At 46.7% G+C, this 19,907-nt stretch overlaps 1 protein-coding gene and 1 pseudogene across 2 annotated transcripts in view; one reads left to right on the top strand and one right to left on the bottom strand.

The window, feature by feature from the left end:
* Positions 1-2,741, bottom strand: part of LOC110742052 — a 13,998-nt pseudogene extending 11,257 nt beyond the window's left edge.
* The window catches only part of CDH3 (cadherin 3), a 58,932-nt gene that overhangs the window by 18,198 nt on the left and 20,827 nt on the right, over positions 1-19,907 (top strand). For both annotated transcript variants that reach the window (XM_021932100.2, XM_021932099.2), the window contains exons 3-8: positions 14,800-14,885; positions 16,549-16,692; positions 16,913-17,068; positions 17,174-17,318; positions 18,050-18,225; positions 19,224-19,352. In XM_021932100.2, coding sequence (XP_021787792.1) covers positions 14,800-14,885; positions 16,549-16,692; positions 16,913-17,068; positions 17,174-17,318; positions 18,050-18,225; positions 19,224-19,352 — 836 coding nt within the window. The remainder of the gene's footprint in view (positions 1-14,799; positions 14,886-16,548; positions 16,693-16,912; positions 17,069-17,173; positions 17,319-18,049; positions 18,226-19,223; positions 19,353-19,907) is intronic.

Raw genomic sequence — 19,907 nt, 5'->3', positions numbered from 1 at the left:
GATCCGCCTGCCTCAGCCTCCCATAGTGCTGGGATTATAGGCATGAGCCACCGTGCCTGGAGGCTGGTGGATTTAAAAAATTTTTTTTTTTTTTTTTTTTGAAACAGAGTCTGGCTCTGTCACCCAGGCTGGAGTGCAGTGGTGTGATCTTGGCTCACTGCACACTCTGCCTCCTGGGTTCAAGCTATTTTCCTGCTTTAGCCTCCCTAATAGCTGGGACTACAGGTGCCTGCCACCACGCCTAGCTAATTTTTGTATTAGTAGAGACAAAGTTTCACCATGTTGTCCAGGCTGGTCTCGAACTCCTGACCTCAGGTGATCCACCTGCCTCAGCCTCCCAAAGTGCTAGGATTACAGGCATGAGCCACTGTGCCCGGCCATATTGTTTTTTATACTAAGACCAAAGGCTTATCACTGAGTTTCAAACAGGGAAATGACCTTATTTCATTTTTTTCAAGTGTACTATGCTGTTGCATTTTTAAGAGATTCATCTTTTTAAATGGAGATTTTTGCACTCATTTATACTAAAGATGATGTTGTATGCACTAAGTTGGTGGGGGTAGAGATGGAAGGGTTTTGGTGGGTGATAGTCTGGGAAGGGAAGCTCTAAGGGAGAAATGGTCAAGGAAGAAGCAGCTGCTGGCTAAACCATATGCCAGGCATTATACTAAGTATTAACTCATTCAACTGAGGTAGATATTAGCATCATTCCTATTTCATAGCAGAGGAAACACAGAGGTTAACCAACTTGCCCAAAGTCAGTGTGGACCTGGTATTTGAGCCCAGGCACTCTGGCTCCAGTCTCTGGGCTGCTTCTGATGCCCAGATTCTATTCTCAAGCTGGAGTACATGATATGCTATTTATTCCCTGGGAGAGATGCTAGAAAAAGACCATATTTGGGTTAAGTAAAGATCGTGAATTTAAGTTTTGACATACTGATTTCAGGATATCTTGAAAGCATCCAAAGGAGATGCTGAATAGACAGATGTAAGTGTTGGTCAGAGGAAGCATCTGGATATTTAAATTTTTGATATGTGGTCTGAAGTGCCATCAAAAAGCCATACCAATTTACCTACTCATGAGAAATAAATGAGAGAATCAAGAACTTTTAAAAAAAGCAACAAACTGCTTTCCCCAGATCCACTTCCAGAAGCTGACTTAGTAGAAGTGATAGGTGGGCGGTCGGCAGGGAATCTGGAGTTTTTAAATAGTTTGCCAGATGATTCTATCAACTATGTTTGGGAATCACTGCTCTGTGACAACATTAAGGCCTCTTCACCTTCCTGTCCTTTTGTTTTGCTTTCCAAATCACTGCCCCTGGTTTTTAATACTTAATTGTGCTTTTTAAAGCACAATACAGCCGAATGCAGTGGCTCACGCCTGTGATCCCAGCACTTTGGGAGGCTGGGGTGGGTAGATCACAAGATCAGAAGATCGAGACCATCCTGGCTAACACGGTGAAACCTCGTCTCTACAAAAAGTACAAAATATTAGCTGGGCGTGGTGCACGTGCCTGTAGTCCCAGCTACTTGGGAGGCTGAGGCAGGAGAATCGCTTGAACCCGGGAGGTGGAAGTTGCCGTGAGCTGAGATCATGCCACTGCACTCCAGCTTGGGTGACTGAGTAAGACTCCGTCTCAAAAAATAATAAATAAAAATAAATAAAAATAAAGCACAACACATCATATTTGACCCTAACAAGCACTGTGGTGGGTGGGTTGGGTGTGTGTGTATTCCCATTTTAGAGACTAGAAATTAAGAAGGGCTTACATTATTGAGTACTTACTGTTAAACAGTTTAGACGTTAAGTGATTGACTCAAGGCTGCAGAGCCAATACACAGCACTTTTACCTACCAGACCCTTAATTGTTATCACAGCTGTCTCAGGTTGGTCACTGGTATCTTTGTTCTGGCATGGTCCTTGAGGGTGGTAGTCAATGAGCCAGACAGCATGCCTCATGCTGAGTCAGCCATGTTCCAAACTCTGAGAGTTTGAGTTTCACTCTGGGAGGGAAGACTCACCTCCTAAGGGTTATGAGGAACTTGATGAACACAGCAGAGCTTTCTTCAGCCAAAACTCCCCTGGAACTGCTTTCTCCACCCTCAACAACATGGGGTTGCCATATAATTTTTCTAGTCAGGGGCAAGAACTCACATCAAATTCTTATTTAAAATCAAATACATGTTTACTATGGAAAAACTGGAAGATAAGCAAAATGCGGGCCTACCACCCATACAGGACCTTTGTCTTTTCAAATGAATATTTGAAATCGATAGTCCATTTCTCGATCTTTCCACCCGAGTCTTTGTTGAGGGTATCTGATCTGAGACAGAGGACCCGAGTCTGAATGATTTCACCACTCACTCTCAGGGTTGCCTCCCCAGTAACCCAGCTTCCTCTTCTCCTTTGGTGGGTGGAAGAAGGGCTCCAAGCTGAGGGCCTCAGACACCCCGTCAGCCCCATCTACGAGAAGATCCAGGTCCAGGGGGCCTGTGTGTAGATGGGGGGCATCTGTCAGGTGCAGCTGCACTCCACCTGGGTCCTGTTGCCCTCCAGGAGCTGCTGTGCTTACAGCTCTGGGGAAAAAGGCCTGGACCCCCAATAGGTGCACCCGGGGCTCTGGCAGGCCCTTGTGTAGCTGCTCCAAGCTTGCTTGGCAAGGACAATGGGCCTCCCAGCATGCCCAGGGGCGGCTCCCAAGTGAATCCAGGAGCCCCGAGGCCCCCTGGGATCCCAGCATGCGCTGCCTCTTCCCCCTACCCCGCCTTGCTGCCCTATGACCTCTCCCATTGGTCTCAAAACGGATGTGGCTCACTGGCCACCATCTTGGTTTTCCTGTGCGTGGAAAATACTTGGTGACGGGAGAGGCAGCCTTGGTACCAGGGCTCAGCCCCCCCACCTCTCTTTTTTTTGGGTACAAGAATAAAACTATAAATATTTTATGTAATAATTGTCAGGCTTATGCTATAAATGGCTTTGTGACCTGCTTTTTTCCCCCTTCTGCAAAGTACTTTTTCCTGGGTAGGTTTTCTTTTACAATATTTAAGGCTGTAGATTAGACATTTGGATGACTGTGACACAGCATTTAACTGTTGGGTTGTAAGTGAGGTTGTTGAGACCTTTTTTTGCTTTTTTTCCCTATTAAGCAACAGTCACAAACATCCCAGCAAGTATGGTTTTGCCACATCTGGGATGGTATCTTGGCACAATTCCTGGGTCAACAGGCTTAAGACATTTTAATTTGCCAGAAAGGTTGTGCCAGTTAACATTCCCCCACCCCTAGCAATATATAGCAGCACCCAGTTCCCAGCTGTGACACAGCACTTGTCCTTTTAATTTGTATTTCTTTTTTTTTTTTTTTTTTTGGAGACGGAGTCTCGCTCTGTCGCCCAGGCTGGAGTGCAGTGGCCAGATCTCAGCTCACTGTAAGCCTCGCTTGGCTGGCATTCTCCTGCCTCAGCCTCCCCAGCTGGGACTGCAGCACCCCACCTCACCTGGCTGGGTGTTTTTGTATTTTTGTGAGACGGGTTTCACTGTTAGCTTAGATGTGGTCTGACCTCCTGACCTCGTGTATCCCATCTCGGCCTCCCTATGAGCAGGCTTGAGCCACTACTCGCCTAATTGTATTTCTCTTTTTTTTTTTTTTTTTTTTTGAGACTGAGTCTGGTTCTTCTGCCTTCAGGGCTGGGAGGCGGCGATCTCGCCTGACTGCAAGTCTCCTGGTTCATTTATTCTCCTGCCTCAGTCAGCCTCCGGGAGTAGCTTGGGACTGACAGGCTCACTGCCAGTTTTTTTGTATTTTTAGTAGGACTGCTCTCACCCTTTGTTAGCTTGTGGATGGTCTCATCCTCCTGACCTCGTGGATCCTGCCTCTCGGCTCCCGGCCTCCCAAAGTGGGTTGGATTACAGGTTTGAGCTTAATCAAGGTCCGGCCCTAATTTAGGGCTTCTCAGTTGGGTAATTTTTCTACATGTAGTCAATTTAGAAAAAATGCCAGAATCTTTCTCTGCCTACTCACCTTTCCCAGGCCCTTTTATCCCAATCCCTTAACAGAAGGTAGTGATAGCTGTAAGGACAAATTTGTTTGTTATGTGAGCTAGATATGTCCCTAAGCCAAGCTAGAGTAGAAATTTCCTAGGCAATCTCTTTCTCCCACTCCCCAGGCTGCCTTTTGGCCACAATATGTTTAAGCTGATGTTTTCCTTTTCCTCTAGTCAAAATACCCAGAGATCAGTAGGGAAATTGGTGGAGATTGATCACTTGATGGATGTTTTGTCTCCAGAGAGATGGGTGGTTTTATTTTGCCAGAACATCTAGTAATGTTGGACATCCAGACCGCATAGCACCTCCAGGAAGAGAAAAGCTCCTGACCTTCAAGGGTGTTCCCTTGGGAGTATGGAGGTGTCTAGGCAAATTCCAACCTAAAACCAGGCCTGGAACATAAGAGGAATGAGTTCTCAGCCCAGCATCCATCAATTCTTATAAGTCTATTTAAAAAGCTTTCTTTTCCCAATAGCTCTAGTACCCCAGGGACCAAACTCTTATTGCCCAGGTTTTATTAGTGGCGCCAGTTCAGGACCTGAGGCCAGGCTTGGCAGGATGATCTTTAGAGAGGAGCTTTGAACATAGGCCAGAGACTCCTGGTTTCCATTGGATGTCTTCTATCGAGTGCAGATACACAGAGCTCTGGCTTTTTTGTTGTTAATTTCTTTTTTTTTTAATTTTTACCTATAATGTGTTCTATGATATTAATTGTTAATTTCTCTAGAAGCAGCCTCAGGTTACTGATTCCCTTTTTCCCTTCCCCGACAATATTTTAGGAAATGTACGTTTAGGCTCAGTGCTAAAATCTGTCCATTTATATTAGTAGAGCAGGCACCTCTTCATCGGGTTTATTGACCTTGTGATTCAAGAATCCTTGTGGGAGAAACTGAGGCAAATGCAGTCAAATGACTGTCTGAAGCCCTGGATGGGTGTGGAAGAAAGAGCTATGTTTCGGCTTCCATTTTCCAGCCTTAAATTCTGAACTATTGCCCCGTGTGCTCATCATCAGCTTGCCTCAGAAAGAGTTTGACGCAAGCCCGTTCATGCCCCCGTGATTTGGCCAAGATGTGTGGCCTTGTGGAACCATGCTGCAGTTAGGAATAGGAGCCAGTTTACTTCGCTGACTATTAAAAGATAGGGTAAAGGAGGGATGAGTGATGATGAGACCTGGTTTTGTATGAGTTTCATTTTGAAACTAGTGATACAAGCCAGTGGTGCCAGGAAGCATCTGGGAGGAAATTGTAATGATCTGCCCCAGGGCTTACCATTTACCAGCCTCTCTCTGACTCATAGCTTGCAGAGAAGACTACTCATGTTCCTACATGTGCCCAGCAAGTTTCCCTGGAAAGGCCAGCATTTTCGTGAAATCTCCATCTTCTGCTTCCTCTGGTAAACCACAAGGGACCCCTATAAAACAGCCCTCTCCAAATGCAGACTGAGCCAGTTCCCTGTTGTGCCCTTTGGTCCCATGTGTCTTCGTCTTTGATCAGCTTCATCCACTGAGTAAAGCACACAGCTGTAGCTAACTTCTTCCCAGTTTGACAGAGAATGTTTCAGTGGTATAGAAAGAGGCCAGGGTGTGGATCTCAGAAGCCTAGGTTAATTGTGAGTAGTCTGAGGTACTTTTTATTGAGAGCTTACCTTACTTACCCTGGGCCAGGCACAGTATTCAGTGCTGTTTGAACACTATCCTATTTAATCTTCCTAATAACCTGATGAGGTAGGTGTTATCGTTTCATTTCCAGATGAGGAAACTGAGCTTCTATATACTCACACAATTTACCCAATCATGGGATAGGTAAGTGACATTATAGGGATTGGAAGCCAAGTCTTCTGGACTCCACATTTCATATTCTTCATTATTTCCCTGCCTTCGGGATTTGAAACCTGATCTTGCTGCTTCCTGGGACAGTTCAACCCCTGGCAGCCTCTTGTTTCCTGAGTTGTCAGATCGGGAGCAGTAATACCACCTTGCAGGTTATTTTGTGAGGATTTGGGTAGGAAAACACGTAGCTGGGTGTCCTGAGCAGAGTGGGTGTTTGAAGCTTATTCCTATCAGTCTGGACTGTTGTCCCTTGGTTGTGCTCTGCACCCAACTCAAAGCAGTTTAGAACTGATGAGGCCAGCCCTTTGGGTGTATCTGGACTATGCACCCTGAGTGGGAGGCACATACGCCTATAATACATGACTATTGGCTTCTCCTTGATTGTTGACACTGTCCCTTCTAAGAATAGATGGACAGCCCAGATACTGTGCTACAAATATTTGGAAGCATGTAACAGTGGAAATATGCCAGAAGACAGGGTAGTGAAGTGAGCTGTACACTCTAGTGGGAAGTAGATTTTGTAGACAGCAGGAAGAGGATTTCTAGCTCCCAGGGGCAATAGCAGCTCTCAGAGTTTTGGGGATTAAGTCTTCTGAGTAATAGGGGAGTCAATCCATTGGCCTCCTGCTGGGTAACCTGGTAGGAGAGGACTGGAGTCATTGAGTCTCTCCTTAAAGGAAATAATTGACAGAATTGTCTGGTTAGCCCTTTACTGGCTGAAGACCTTCCCTTAGGAAGAGGGCTGTTTTAAGATTGAAAAAAGTGGCCAGGCACGGTGGCTCGTGCCTGTAATCCCAGCACCCGGAGGCCAAGGTGGGAGAGTCACTTGTGCCCAGGAGTTCTAGACCCACCTGGGAAACATAGCAAGACCCTGTATCTACCAAAAAAAAGTGACCCTTAGTTTTTTTAAAAAAAATCAGTGTTTTAATAACTAATGCAGACACAATGGTCAGTATTAAGAAGAGTGTACAATAGGCCAAGTGTGGTGGCTCATACCTGTAATCCCAACACTTTGGGAGGCTGAGGCAGGTGGATCACTTGAGGCCAGGAGTTCGAGACCAGCCTGGCCAACATGGAGAAACCCTGTCTCTACTAAAAAATACAAAAAATTAGCCGAGCATGGTGGCGTGCACCCGTAGTACCAGCTACTTGGGAGGCTGAAGTGGGAGGATTGCTTGAACCTGGGAGACGGGGGTTTCAGTGAGCCGAGATGCCACCACTGTACTCCAGCCTGGTCAACAAGCAAGACTCTGTCTCAAAAAAAAAAAAAAAAAAAAGTATACAGTAAAAAGTCTTATCCCTCAATGAGGTGCGGTGTCTCATGCCTATAATCCCAGCATTTTGGGAGGCCAAAGTTGGGTGATTACTTGATGCCAGGAGTTTGAGACCAGCCTGGGCAACACAGATGCTGTCTCATTTTAAAAAAATAATTTTTAAGGCCGGGCATGGTGGCTCACTCCTGTAATCCAGCACTTTGGGAGGCCGAGACAGGCAGATCATCTGAGGTCAGGAGTTCCAGATCAACCTGGCCAACATGGTGAAACCCCATCTCTACTAAAAATACGACAACAACAAATTAGCTGGGCATGGTGGTGGCTTCCTGTAATCCCAGCCACTCGGGAGACTGAGGCAGGAGAATCGCTTGAACCTGGGAGGCAGAGGTTGCAGTGAGCCAAGATCACACCACTACACTCCAGCCTGGGCAACAGAGTGAGACTCCGTCTTAAAAAATAAAAATTTTTAAAATAAAGCCTCATTCTTGTCCATAAACCTAGTTTTTGGGGTTGCCTTCCAGAGCTATTTTTCAAATACAATTTAAGAATATGAATGTTAGTGTATTAGTTCTGAATATATTGCTCTATGCCTTTTTATAAAGGTATAATTTTAAAAAATGAACACTATATCCTAGAGATCTTCCCATATAGATATGGAATAGGAGCTTCCTCATCTTTTGTGTCTTTTTTAAATGGCTGTGTAATGTTTCATTGTATAGGTGATGGTATAACACAAAGTAATCCCTTATTGATGGACATTTAGGTTGTATCCGAGCTTTTGCTATTATAGCTGATGTGGTGTGGATTAGTTTGGTTGGATAGCTGAGGAAAGGTGATTTTGGAGTATTCTGTAAAAATTCAAAGATACTTGAGGGTAGATACTTTGGTTTCCTGGTATATTCCTAGTGTCTGAAAGAAAGTCATTGGCACATAGGAAGTACTTAAGTAGCTCCTGAATGAATGCTGCGTGGAAGAACCTGGCTTTAGAACCTGCCACCCTGGGTTCTCATTCTAATTCCATGCGCCAGCTGTTTGACCTTGGGCAAGTCATCTCACCACCACCACCCCTCACCCCCAGCCCTGGTTTCCTCATGTGGTAAATGGTGGGTAGTTGTTTGTAAGGTTCTGGGGGTGTACACATTCATGGTTGGGGTTTATTTTTCTTGAAATGGTCTTGCTCTGTCTCCAGCTGGGGTGCAGTGGCAAAAGCATGGATCCCTGTAACCTCGACCTCCTGGGCTCAAGCTATCTTCCCACCTCAGTTACCCAAGCAGCTGGGACTATGTCATGGTTTGGGGTTTCAACTTGTATGCTACTCATGATGGTTCTCTGAAGTGTAATATCCAACTTCCAAATGAGAAAGCATAAATTCCTCATAAGCTAATTCAAGTTCCACATCAGCAGTGATATTTCCAATTGACGGATTCTTGAGAGACTTTCACATGGGTCCTCAGCACAGCTTTAAATAATACTGAATCAGCCTGGCACAGTGGCTCTTGCCTGCAATCCCAGCACTTTGGGAGGCCAAAGCGGGTGGATCGCTTGAGACCATGAGTTCGAGACCAGCCTGGGCAGCATGGTGAAACCCTGTCTCTACTAAGAATAAAAAAATTAGCCGGGCGTGGTGGCATACGCCTGTAATCCCAGCTACTCAAGAGACTGAGGCAAGAGAATCACTTGAGCCCGGGAGGCGGAGGTTGCAGTGAGCTGAGATTACACCACTGCACTCTAGCCTGGTAACAGAGCGAGACTCTGTCTCAAAAACAAACAAACAAAAAAGTAGTACACAAATGTTATCTATTAATAGTAATTTAGAAGGGGAGGGATTTGAGATTGATGTACCTTTTTTTTTTTTTTTTTTTTTTAAGAGACAGGGTCTAGCTATATTGGCCAGGCTGGACTCAAACTCCTGGGCTCAAGCAGTCTGCCCACTTCAGCCTCCCAAGTAGCTGGTACTACAGGTGCATGCCACCATGCCCAACTGAGATTTGATGCCCACTTGCTAGGTTTGCCATAACAAAGTACCAGGTACTGGGGTGGCTTAAACAACAGAAATCTATTTTCTTATAGTTCTGGCTTGTAGATGGACATCTTCTCCCTGTGGCTTCATGTGGTCTTCTCTCTGTAACTACCTGTGTCCAAACCAAACTTCTTCCTCTTCTAAAGACACCAGTCGGCCAGGCGCGGTGGCTCACGCCTGTAATCCCAGCACTTTGGGAGGCCGAGGCGGGCGGATCACGAGGTCAGGAGATCGAGACCATCCTGGCTAACACGGTGAAACCCCGTCTCTACTAAAAATACAAAAAACTAGCCGGGCGAGGCGGCGGGCGCCTGTAGTCCCAGCTACTCGGGAGGCTGAGGCAGGAGAATGGCGTGAACCCGGGAGGCGGAGCTTGCAGTGAGCCGAGATCGCGCCACTGCACTCCAGCCTGGGCGACTAAGCGAGACTCTGTCTCAAAAAAAAAAAAAAAAGACACCAGTCATGCTGGATTAGGGCCTACCCTAATGAGTTCATTTTACCCCGCAGGCCACTACGCCCGGCTAATTTCTGTATTTTCAGTAGAGATGGGATTTTACTATGTTGGCCAGGCTGGTCTCAAACTCCTGACCTCAGGTGATCCACCCGTCTGGCCCGCCGAAAGTGCTGGGATTACAGGCGTGAGATACTGTGCCTGGCCGATTTCATTTTACCTTAATTACCTCTTTAATGTCCCTATCTTCACATTCAGTCACCATTTTAGGTACCGGTGGTTAGGACTTCAACATAAGAATTTTGGAGGGACACAATTCGTGTTAAGGGAAAACTTGGACCTGCCAAAAAATTGAGAAAATAAGTTGCCAACAGGTAGTCATGGCTGAATAGTTATTGCAGTGAACTTGAAAGTAAGTTTCTGATGACCCTAATCACTGGGAAAGTTCATTTCCTTTCAGTCATTTTTCTGTGCATAGTTACATGTATTACATAGTAGTTCTGGATTCTGCTTATTTTGTCTTACTATTATAGTATAAGAACTTCCCTATATAAACTTACATTGCATAGCTGGATAAATAACCCATGGAGTAAGTGCCCTATAGATTATTTACCTTTTGCCCTATATTGAGGATGATTTAACCTTGCCACATTATGCTTCCGGGTCTTTCTAGCACTAAGGCAAAGCAGGGTTCCCCAGAAGATGAGTCTACGAAGCTGTGTTCTGGCAATAAAAGGCAGGTCACCCTGAGGATCGTGTGGCCCCTGGGACCCTCTGGAGCTGAATCAGGCCCGGATCCCCTTTCCCCTTCTTCCCACTGGCCAAGCATGTCACAGCCCAGCACTCCTCAGCGGGGATGTCGTCAAGGAGGCAGGGCTGGTTCCTAAGCAATCTTCCCTTTCTCATCATCACATTCCAGCCTTCCCACAGAACATCCTTCTGTATGTGGTAAGCTCTTGGGCTCTGAGGCAGCTCTTTAGGGTCCCCGAGCCCCTCTGTCCTCTCCCATTCACTGAGTCCACTGCCTAAAAGATGACCAGTGTCTTAACTTCCTTTGCCTGGATGAGTTTTGCCTGAGTTTTGAACTTCCTGTCAGTGGAATCATACATATATCCTCTCATCTGGCTTCTACTACTTAACCTTACGTTTGTTAAATTTCCCATGTTGTTTGTTGCCCCTCCTTGTGCTTCATTCACTTCATTATGTTAATATACCCCAGTGTTTCTACCCATTCTCCCTCATCGTTTGGGCTGATTCCAGCTTAGCTATTATGAATAGTGCTGTTATGAACATTATAATACATAAGTTTTGGCAAATGTATTTTTGTTGGGTCTATACATCACAGTGGACTTGCTGGGTCTTAGGGAATTCGTATATCGATATATACTGCCAAATTGTTTTCCAAAGTGATTGTCCTCCCATATCAGACTTTTGTTTGTGTGTGTGTTAAAATAGGCATAACATAAAATTTACCATTTCAACCATTTTTAAGTAAAGAATTCAGTAGCACTAAGTACATCCACAGTGTTGTGCAACATCACCATTATCTATCTCCAGAACTTTTTCATCATCCCCAACAGAAACTCTGTACTCATGAGGCATTAGGCAATAGCTCCCCTCCCCTCTCTCTCTCTTTGGCCCCTGGTCAATTTCTTTCTTTTCTTTCTTTTTTTTTCTTCTTAGAGAAAAGTGTCTTGCTGGAGTACAGTGGTGCAGTCATGGCTCACTGCAGCTTCAGACTCATGGGCTCAAATGATCCTCCCACCTCAGCCTCCCAAGTTGCTGGAACAGGTGCATACCACCATGCCCAGCTAATTTTTATTTATTTATTTATTTATTTATTTTTGAGACGGAGTCTCGCTCAGTCGCTCAGGCTGGAGTACAGTGGCGCAATCTCGGCTCACTGCAAGCTCCGCCTCCCAGGTTCACGCCATTCTCCTGCCTCAGCCTCCTGAGTAGCTGGGACTACAGGCGCCCGCCGCCACCCCTGGCTAATTTTTTGCATTTTTAGTAGAGACAGGGTTTCACTGTGTTAGCCAGGATGGTCTCTATCTCCTGACCTCGTGATCCGCCCGCCTCGGCCTCCCAAAGTGCTGGGATTACAGGCGTGAGCCACTGTGCCTGGCCAACCCAGCTAATTTTTTAAAAAATTCATGTAGAGGCTGGGTGCAGTGGCTCACGCCTGAAATCCCAGCACTTTGGGAGCCCAGGTGGGCCAATCGCTTGAGGCCAGGAGTTCAAGACCAGCCTGGCCAACATGGTGAAAACTCATCTCTACTGAAAATACTAAAATTAGCTGGGCATGGTGGTATACACCTGTAGTCCCAGCTACTCGGGATGCTGAGGCATGAGAATCGCTTGAACCTGGGAGGTGGAGGTTGCAGTGAGCCACTGTACCACAGCCTGGGCAAGAGAGTGAGACTCCATCTCAAAAAAAAAAAAGAAAAAAATTCATTTCTTGATGAACACTGGGTTGTTTCTACCTTTTGACTATTATGAATGACGCTGCTATAAAAATGAGTGTATAAGTATCTGTTCGAATCCTTTTGGTTCTTTCAGGTATATACCTAGGCATTGAATTGTTAGGTCATGTGATAATTCTACATTTAACATGTTGAGGAACCGCCAAACTGTTTTCCACAGCAGCTGCATCATTTCACATTCCCACCAGCAGTGTACAACGATTCCAATTTCCCTCTATCCTTGCCAATACTTGTTTTCCTTTTTTTCTTTTATAGCCATCCTAGTGCATGTGAAGCGGTATCTCATTGTGATTTTGATTTGCATTTCCCTATTAACTAATGATATTGAGCATCTTTTCATGTGCTTATTATTGGCCATTGTATATCTTCTTCTGAGAAAGGCCTTTTCAAGTCCTTTGCCTATTTTTTAAAATTGGGTTTTGTTGTTGTTGAGCTTGATGAATTCTTTATATATTCTGGATATTAATCCTTTAGAATTCTTTTTTGGCCAGGTGTGGTGGCTCGTATTTGTAATCTCAGTGCTTTGGGAAGCCAAGGCAGGAGAAGTGCTGGAGCCCAGGAGTTCGAGACCAGCCTGGGCAACTAAGTCAGGCCCCATCTGTACAAAAAATTGTACTCTTCTGAGGCAGGAGAATCCCTTTAGCCTGGGAGGTTGAGGCTGCAGTGAGCTATGATTGCACCACTGCACTCCAGCCTAGGTGACAGAATGAGACCCTGCCTCAAAAAAAAAGAATTCTACTTTTTTATATTGTACTCTTATATACTATGTGAATACTTTGTCATGTCCATATTACTTTTATTATTATTATTATTATTATTTTTATTTTTTTTTTTTTGAGACAGAGTCTGGCTCTGTCGCCCAGGCTGGAGTGCAGTGGCGCGATCTCGGCTCACTGCAAGCTCCGCCTCCCTGGTTCACGCCATTCTCCTGCCTCAGCCTCCCGAGTAGCTGGGGCTACAGGCGCCCGCCACCATGCCCGGCTAATTTTTTTGTACTTTTAGTAGAGATGGGGTTTCACCATGTTCACCAGGATGGTCTCGATCTCCTGACCTCGTGATCTGCCCGCCTCGGCCTCCCAAAGTGCTGGGATTACAGGCGTGAGCCACCGCGCCTGGCCTACTTTTATTATTTTTAAAACCTCATCTGGGCTGGATGTGGTGGCTCACACTTGTAATCCCAGCACTCTGGGAGGCCTAGGCGAGCAGATCACGAGGTCAGGAGTTCGAGACCAGCCTGGTCAACATGGTGAAACCCCATCTCTACTAAAAATACAAAAATTAGCCAGGTGTGTTGGCACACACCTATAGTCCCAGCTACTTGGGAGGCTGAGGCAGAAGAATCACTTGAACCTAGGAGGTGGAGGTTGCAGTGAGCCAAGATCGTGCCACTGCACTCTAGCCTGGGTGATAGAGTGAGACTCTGTTTCCAAAAAATAATTTTAAAAAAAATTGACCAAAGAAAACCCCTCATCTGTTATCCTTTCTTATTTTAAGGAAAGATATTTTTAAACCAAAATAATAATCTGAAACTAAAAGACAACCTTTCTGAAAGGACAGTTGGTGCCCTCGCCTGACGTATCTATGGACAGGCGTGGGACCGTCCTTGTGGTCTTTGTTATGTTGCAGCCTAGCAAAAATGGGAGCACTGGGCAGAGCATGGTGCTGGCGGGATCCGGGGTGTAGCCCCTGGCAGATTCCCTGATTTCTTGCGTTGGCCATAAGGAAGAGTAGGTAACAACATTGGTTGTGAATATTCTCTAGTGTGTGTCTTGGACTCAGGTAGACCTGGCTTCTGAACCTCAGTTTTCTAATCTTTGAAAAGCGGGCTGGGCGCGGTGACTCACGCCTGTTATCCCGGCACTTTGGGAGACTGAGGCAGGTGGATCACAAGGTTAGGAGTTCAAGACCAGCCTGGCTAACATGGTGAAACCCAATCTCTACTAAAAATACAAAAATTAGGTGGGCGTGGTGGTACACACCTGTAACCCCAGCTACTCAGGAGGCTGAGGCAGGAGAATCGCTTGAACCCGGGAGGGGGAGGTTGCAGCGAGCGGGGATCGTGCCACTGCACTCCAGCCTGGGTGATACAGCAAGACTGTGTCTCAAAAAAAAAAAAAAAAAGGTAGGGGGAGGGGATAATACCAACTTGGTATCATAGTTGCAAGGATGAAATTCACCTCCAGCTGGTGAATGGTGGTTACTAACTTGGAGTGCTTGTTTAAAGAGTAGCTAAGCATTGGGGATTCAGAAGGAGTGAAATGAACTGAAACAACGCAAGGTGTCCAAGTGATCCGTGTGGGCATATATATTGTGTGTAAATAGACTCACAGTCTTCAGAAAATCTTCTGCCTCTAGCTGTGACCTTAGTCAACCGCATGTCACATGAGGCCACCTGAGGCTAATGTCCCTGAATGTCTATGATCTTGGTCCTCTGGGACCAAGAACAAAGAAGAGTTTGACCCACAAACTGACCACGAGGAGATCTTCTCTAAGGCGATCTTCCCTCTGGAAACCAAACTTGGAGGCCTCATCTGAAACTGTATTAGTCATACTCCTGGTCAGAGGAAGTAAGCTAAGTCCCCCTTCTGCAGCCACTTAGCAGTCCTTGATCCAGTCAGGGGACTCTTGTCAGTCTCGTTTCCTGGGGCAACTTCCAGAATACTCCTGCCTTCCTAATGCTCTCTTTTCCCCTTCCCCACAGTATTCATGGGCTGCCCTGGGCAAGAGCCAGCTCTGTTTAGCACTGTTAATGACGACTTCACTGTGCAGAATGGCGAGACAGTCCAGGTAAAACACCATGTCCACCTGCAGGACAAAAGAAAGATGTTCTCTGTGCATGCCCAGATCTCTGGCCAGGAGCCCTTGGTTTCTACGGGTGTTGTGAGCCAAGTCAACCCTTCAGAGGAGCAAGTGTTAGTCCTCAGCTGCCCACAGCTTGGGTGTGAGCACTGATTTAAGGGTGGTAGTGCTTGCAGCTACCCAACAGTGGTGCCTGAGGTCAGGCCAGTGGAGCCAAGAGCTGCCTTGTGAGTAATCACCCCATGTACTGGGTCCCTTGGATTCCCTCTCCCACTTCCCTTTACTTCCTTCCCTTATCCATGTTAACCCCAACTGAAGGCAGTTCTAAACACAGGCCTGCCAATCCCATGAGCCTTCAGGAAGATGCACCTGGAGTGCTTGGCCACACTTCGTTTTTAATTTTTGAATAGCTAATATAGCCACGTGGTTCAAAAATAAAAAATATTAATAAGCTATACAAGAAATAATCTCTGCTCGTTTGCCTCCATTTGCCTAAAGCCCTCTTCACCCCTCCAAGAGAAGACGCAGTTAACCACTGTTTCCAGTTTCTTTCCTTCCAGAGTTTATATATAGTCTATATTTATGTGTTACCTATTTATTTATATTACACATGTTTTTACATGTTATCTATTTTATATACATACATATATAAAAACATTCTTTTCCTTCTCATGCAAAAGCTAGGATGCTGTTCACATGTCTGCACCTTTTTCTACGTAACGGTATATCAGCACAGCACAATGTTTACCCTCTTTCCACAGACAACCACTATTAGTTTTTCCCATATTCTCCCTGACTTCATCCATGTATAAGAAAATATGACTATATGGTCTTATTTCCTACCCTTTTATACAAAAGGTGGAACAGTGCCTGGCACATATTAAGCACAATGTGTTTGTTAAATAAAATGCTAAACTATATTAAGCTGCCCTATACCTTAATCTTTTCATTTGACAGCATAAATCAAAGATCAGGCCGAGTGCGGTGGCTCATGCCTGTAATCCCAGCGCTTTGAGAGGCTGAGGCGGGTGGATCACTTGAGGTTAGGAGTTCGAGAGCAGCCTGGCCAATATGGTGAAAACCTGTCTCTACTAAAAATACGTAAATTAGCTGGGCGTGGTGGCAGATGCCTGTAATCCTAGCTACTCAGGAGGCTGAGGCAGGAGAATCACTTGAACCCGGGAGGCAGAGGTTGCAGTGAGCCGAGATCTTGCCACTGCACTCCAGCCTGGGCAACAGAACAAGACTCCATCTCCAAAAAGGGAAAAGAAAGAAAAAAGCTCTTTCCCTGTTGGCACATAGAGAGCATACTCATTCTTATTTTGAGAGCTGCATAGTATTCCACTAGACGGATGTGCTGTGGTATATTTCACTGGTCCACCTGTATAAGTAAACACTGAGTTCTCCTTGCAATAGGCTCATCTAGGTGTCCTCACCCTTAACTCTTTTTTTTTTTTTTAAATTAAACTTAGGGTCTCACTGTCTTGCCCAGGCTGCTCTCAAACTCCTGGGCTCAAGTGACCCTCCCAAAGTGCTGGGATTATAGGCGTGAGCTATCGTGCCCAGCTGCCCTTAACTTTTATAGGTGAGAGGATGTTGAGTATGTCCCAGCTATTTGCACCTCTGGGTTAAGGGGTTTCTCTCCTTGCAGGACAGAAAATCACTGAAAGAAAGGAATCCATTGAAGATCTTCCCATCCAAACGTATCTTACGAAGACACAAGAGAGATTGGGTGGTTGCTCCAATATCTGTCCCTGAAAATGGAAAGGGTCCCTTCCCGCAGAGGCTGAATCAGGTACGACTGTGCCTTCTCCTGGGAATCGTTGGTGGCCCCAGGGACCCCCCTCCAAAGGCCTGCATGAGATTTCTTGCTACTGAATGTGTGGGCCGAGAGAGGAAAACCTCTCCTATGTGAGCAGATTCTCCTATGGCAGTGCCCCTCTTCACAGAGGACTCTTTGTCACAGTCATGGGATATTTGTTACTTTGTCAGCTGCCATTTTCTTTTCCCTCCAGCTCAAGTCTAATAAAGACAGAGACACGAAGATTTTCTACAGCATCACGGGGCCGGGGGCAGACAGCCCCCCTGAGGGCGTCTTTGCTGTAGAGAAGGAGACAGGCTGGTTGTTGTTGAACAAGCCACTGGACCGGGAGGAGATTGCCAAGTATGAGGCAAGTAGCCTTTAGTGTCTACTGTAAATGTCCCCTCAGAAGTGGGGTCCTAGGCCTGGGGAGGTGGGTGGCACCAGGCTGACCCCAGAGCTGTGCACCCCACAGCTCTTTGGGCACGCTGTGTCAGAGAATGGTGCCTCAGTGGAGGATCCCATGAACATCTCCATCATCGTGACCGACCAGAATGACCACAAGCCCAAGTTTACCCAGGACACCTTCCGAGGGAGTGTCTTAGAGGGAGTCCTACCAGGTAAGAGGACTGGGAAGGGGACTGCTATGGGGCTGCTGGGCCCACACCCTTAAATGCTAGAAGATCCCGCCATACCTGATTTCCTTGGCTGTGTATCAGATGACTTGGGATCTTCTTAAAAATCCACATTCACCCCCTTCCATCCCAAGTTTCCTGAATAAGAATGATCTTGGAGCAGAGCTCTGGAATCTGTAGATTTGAAATTTTCCCTAAAGCTTCAGATGATCAACCAAGCTTGGGAACCACTAGCTATTAGAAATACCATGTGCAGACATCATACAAAGCGCCTAATGCGAGGCTCTTGAGTGCATGGCAGCTACAGGGAATGCAGCAAAAACTGGAGGTGTTAGAACATGGCTGATGGAGGCCAGGCATGGTGGCTCACACCTGGAACCCTAGAACTTCGGGAGGCTGAGGTGGGCACATCACTTGAGATCAGGAGTTTAAGACCAGCTGGGCCAACGTGGTGAAATCCTATCTCTACTAAAAACACAAAAAAATTCAGCCAGGCGTGGTGGCGGGCACCTGTAATCCCAGCTACTCAGGAGGCTGAGGCAGGAGAATCACTTGAACCCGGGAGGCAGAGGTTGCAGTGAGCTGAGATTGTGCCACCACACTCCAGCCTGGGTGATAGAGTGAGACTTCATCTCAAAAAAAAAAAAAAGAGTTCCAGAAGTAGACAGGGCTGGAGTTGGAACTGGGAGGACAAGATACTCATCCCTTCTCTCCAGGTACTTCTGTGATGCAGGTGACGGCCACAGATGAGGATGATGCCATCCACACCTACAATGGGGTGGTTGCATACTCCATCCATAGCCAAGAACCAAAGGACCCACACGACCTGATGTTTACCATTCACCGTAGCACAGGCACCATCAGCGTCATCTCCAGCGGCCTGGACCGGGAAGTGAGTGGCCCATAGGGAAAGTGCTGCCTGCCCAGACTTGCCCAGGCTGGGGTCTGACTCTGAGAGCAGAAGCTCCCATCCCTGCCCACAGAGCCCAAGGCAGAACAATGAGGACCCACGTCAGCTGGGATGGCTGCTGCTGGGTTCACATGTGATGCCCCTGATTCCCTTGGGCCCGTGGCCCACTGCCAGCCAATCTCGTTAAATCTCCTCCAGGGCTGGGAGGCAGCTGTAAAATGCCTACTTTTGGTATTTTCTGTGGGTTTTCTCATTTCCTGTCAGAGTGGCTCACTTAGTGTGCACATTACCCAAATTGGTCCCTTATGTGCCACAAAGTAGAATTAGCTCCATGGATACTGGAGTTGGTGCCTGTTTCCTAATTGATACCTTTATCCAAATCCTCACTCAAAACTCTTATTCTGAAGCCAGGCACAGTGGCCCACGCCTGTAATCCCAGCACCTTGGGAGGCCGAGGCGGGAGGATTGCTTGAGGTCAAGAGTTCAAGACCAGCCTGGCCAACATGGTGAAACCCCGTCTCTACTAAAAATACAAAAATTAGCTGGGCATGGTGGCGGGCACCTGTCATCCCAGCTACTTGGGAGGCTGAGGCAGGAGAATTACTTGAACCCGGGAGGTGGAGGTTGCAGTGAGCCGAGATCACGCCATTACATTCCAACCTGGGTGACAGGGCAAGACCCTGTCTCAAAAACAAAAACAAAACTCATTCTGGAGCAGTCAAGGGTCAGGGGGTGATGCCAAGGCTTCCCTGGGACAGGCCCAAGAGAACTCTTTGGATCTCTGGTTCCCTTTCCAACAGCATCCTCTGCTTCTGTTCTCCTGGCAGTGAGGGAGGGCTGGTCAAGGAGTCAGCATTATGATAGGGAGAGATCCTCCTCTGCATCCGCACACCCCTGCGCCAGTGCTTCCTGGAGGTCAGGGGAGGGATCCTTCAGATTGCACCCACAGTGGGCTTCCCCTCTCCTCTCTTTCTCCCCAGAAAGTCCCTGAGTACACACTGACCATCCAGGCCACAGACATGGATGGGGACGGCTCCACCACCACGGCAGTGGCAGTAGTGGAGATCCTCGATGCCAATGACAATGCTCCCGTGTTTGACCCCCAGAAGGTAATGCCCCTTCCTCACTCAGTCCCTCGTCAGATAACGAACGACCAAGGTTTGCCTTTCTCAGGAAACTGGAACCAGCCTATGTTGCTTCAAATGCCAGTCCCAGCACTATGGCTGTGTGACCTTAGGAAAACTACCTAACCTCTCTGTGCCCCATTTCCTAATCTGTGAAAAGGAGATAATGATAATACCTGCTGCATTGTTCTGAGTTTCAAATGAAATAACCTATGAATGTTTCCTAACACGATGCCCGAAAAGAAGTGCTCGATATGAAAATCTTTGTTGATTTGAAAACATGTTTTTCTTGTACCTATACCTGCCTATCTTTTCCCAGTGAATGCTTGCGCACCTCCAAGGCAGAGGACTCAGTGCCAGTCAAGGTGCGAATTACATCCTCCCACTTCCATCTTTAGACAGCTCTGAACGTTAGTTAGGTCTGAATCAAAATGTGTAATGGGGCCAGGCATGGTGGCTCACGCCTGTAATCCCAGCACTTTGGGAGGCCAAGGCGGGCAGAACAGTTGAGGCCAGGAGTTCAACCTGGCCAATATGGCA

This window comes from Papio anubis, chromosome 18 (genome assembly GCF_008728515.1).
Source record: "Papio anubis isolate 15944 chromosome 18, Panubis1.0, whole genome shotgun sequence".
Taxonomy (NCBI): domain Eukaryota; kingdom Metazoa; phylum Chordata; class Mammalia; order Primates; family Cercopithecidae; genus Papio; species Papio anubis.
Note: the sequence above shows the minus strand (reverse complement) of the source record. Positions and strands in the feature narration are given on the sequence as shown.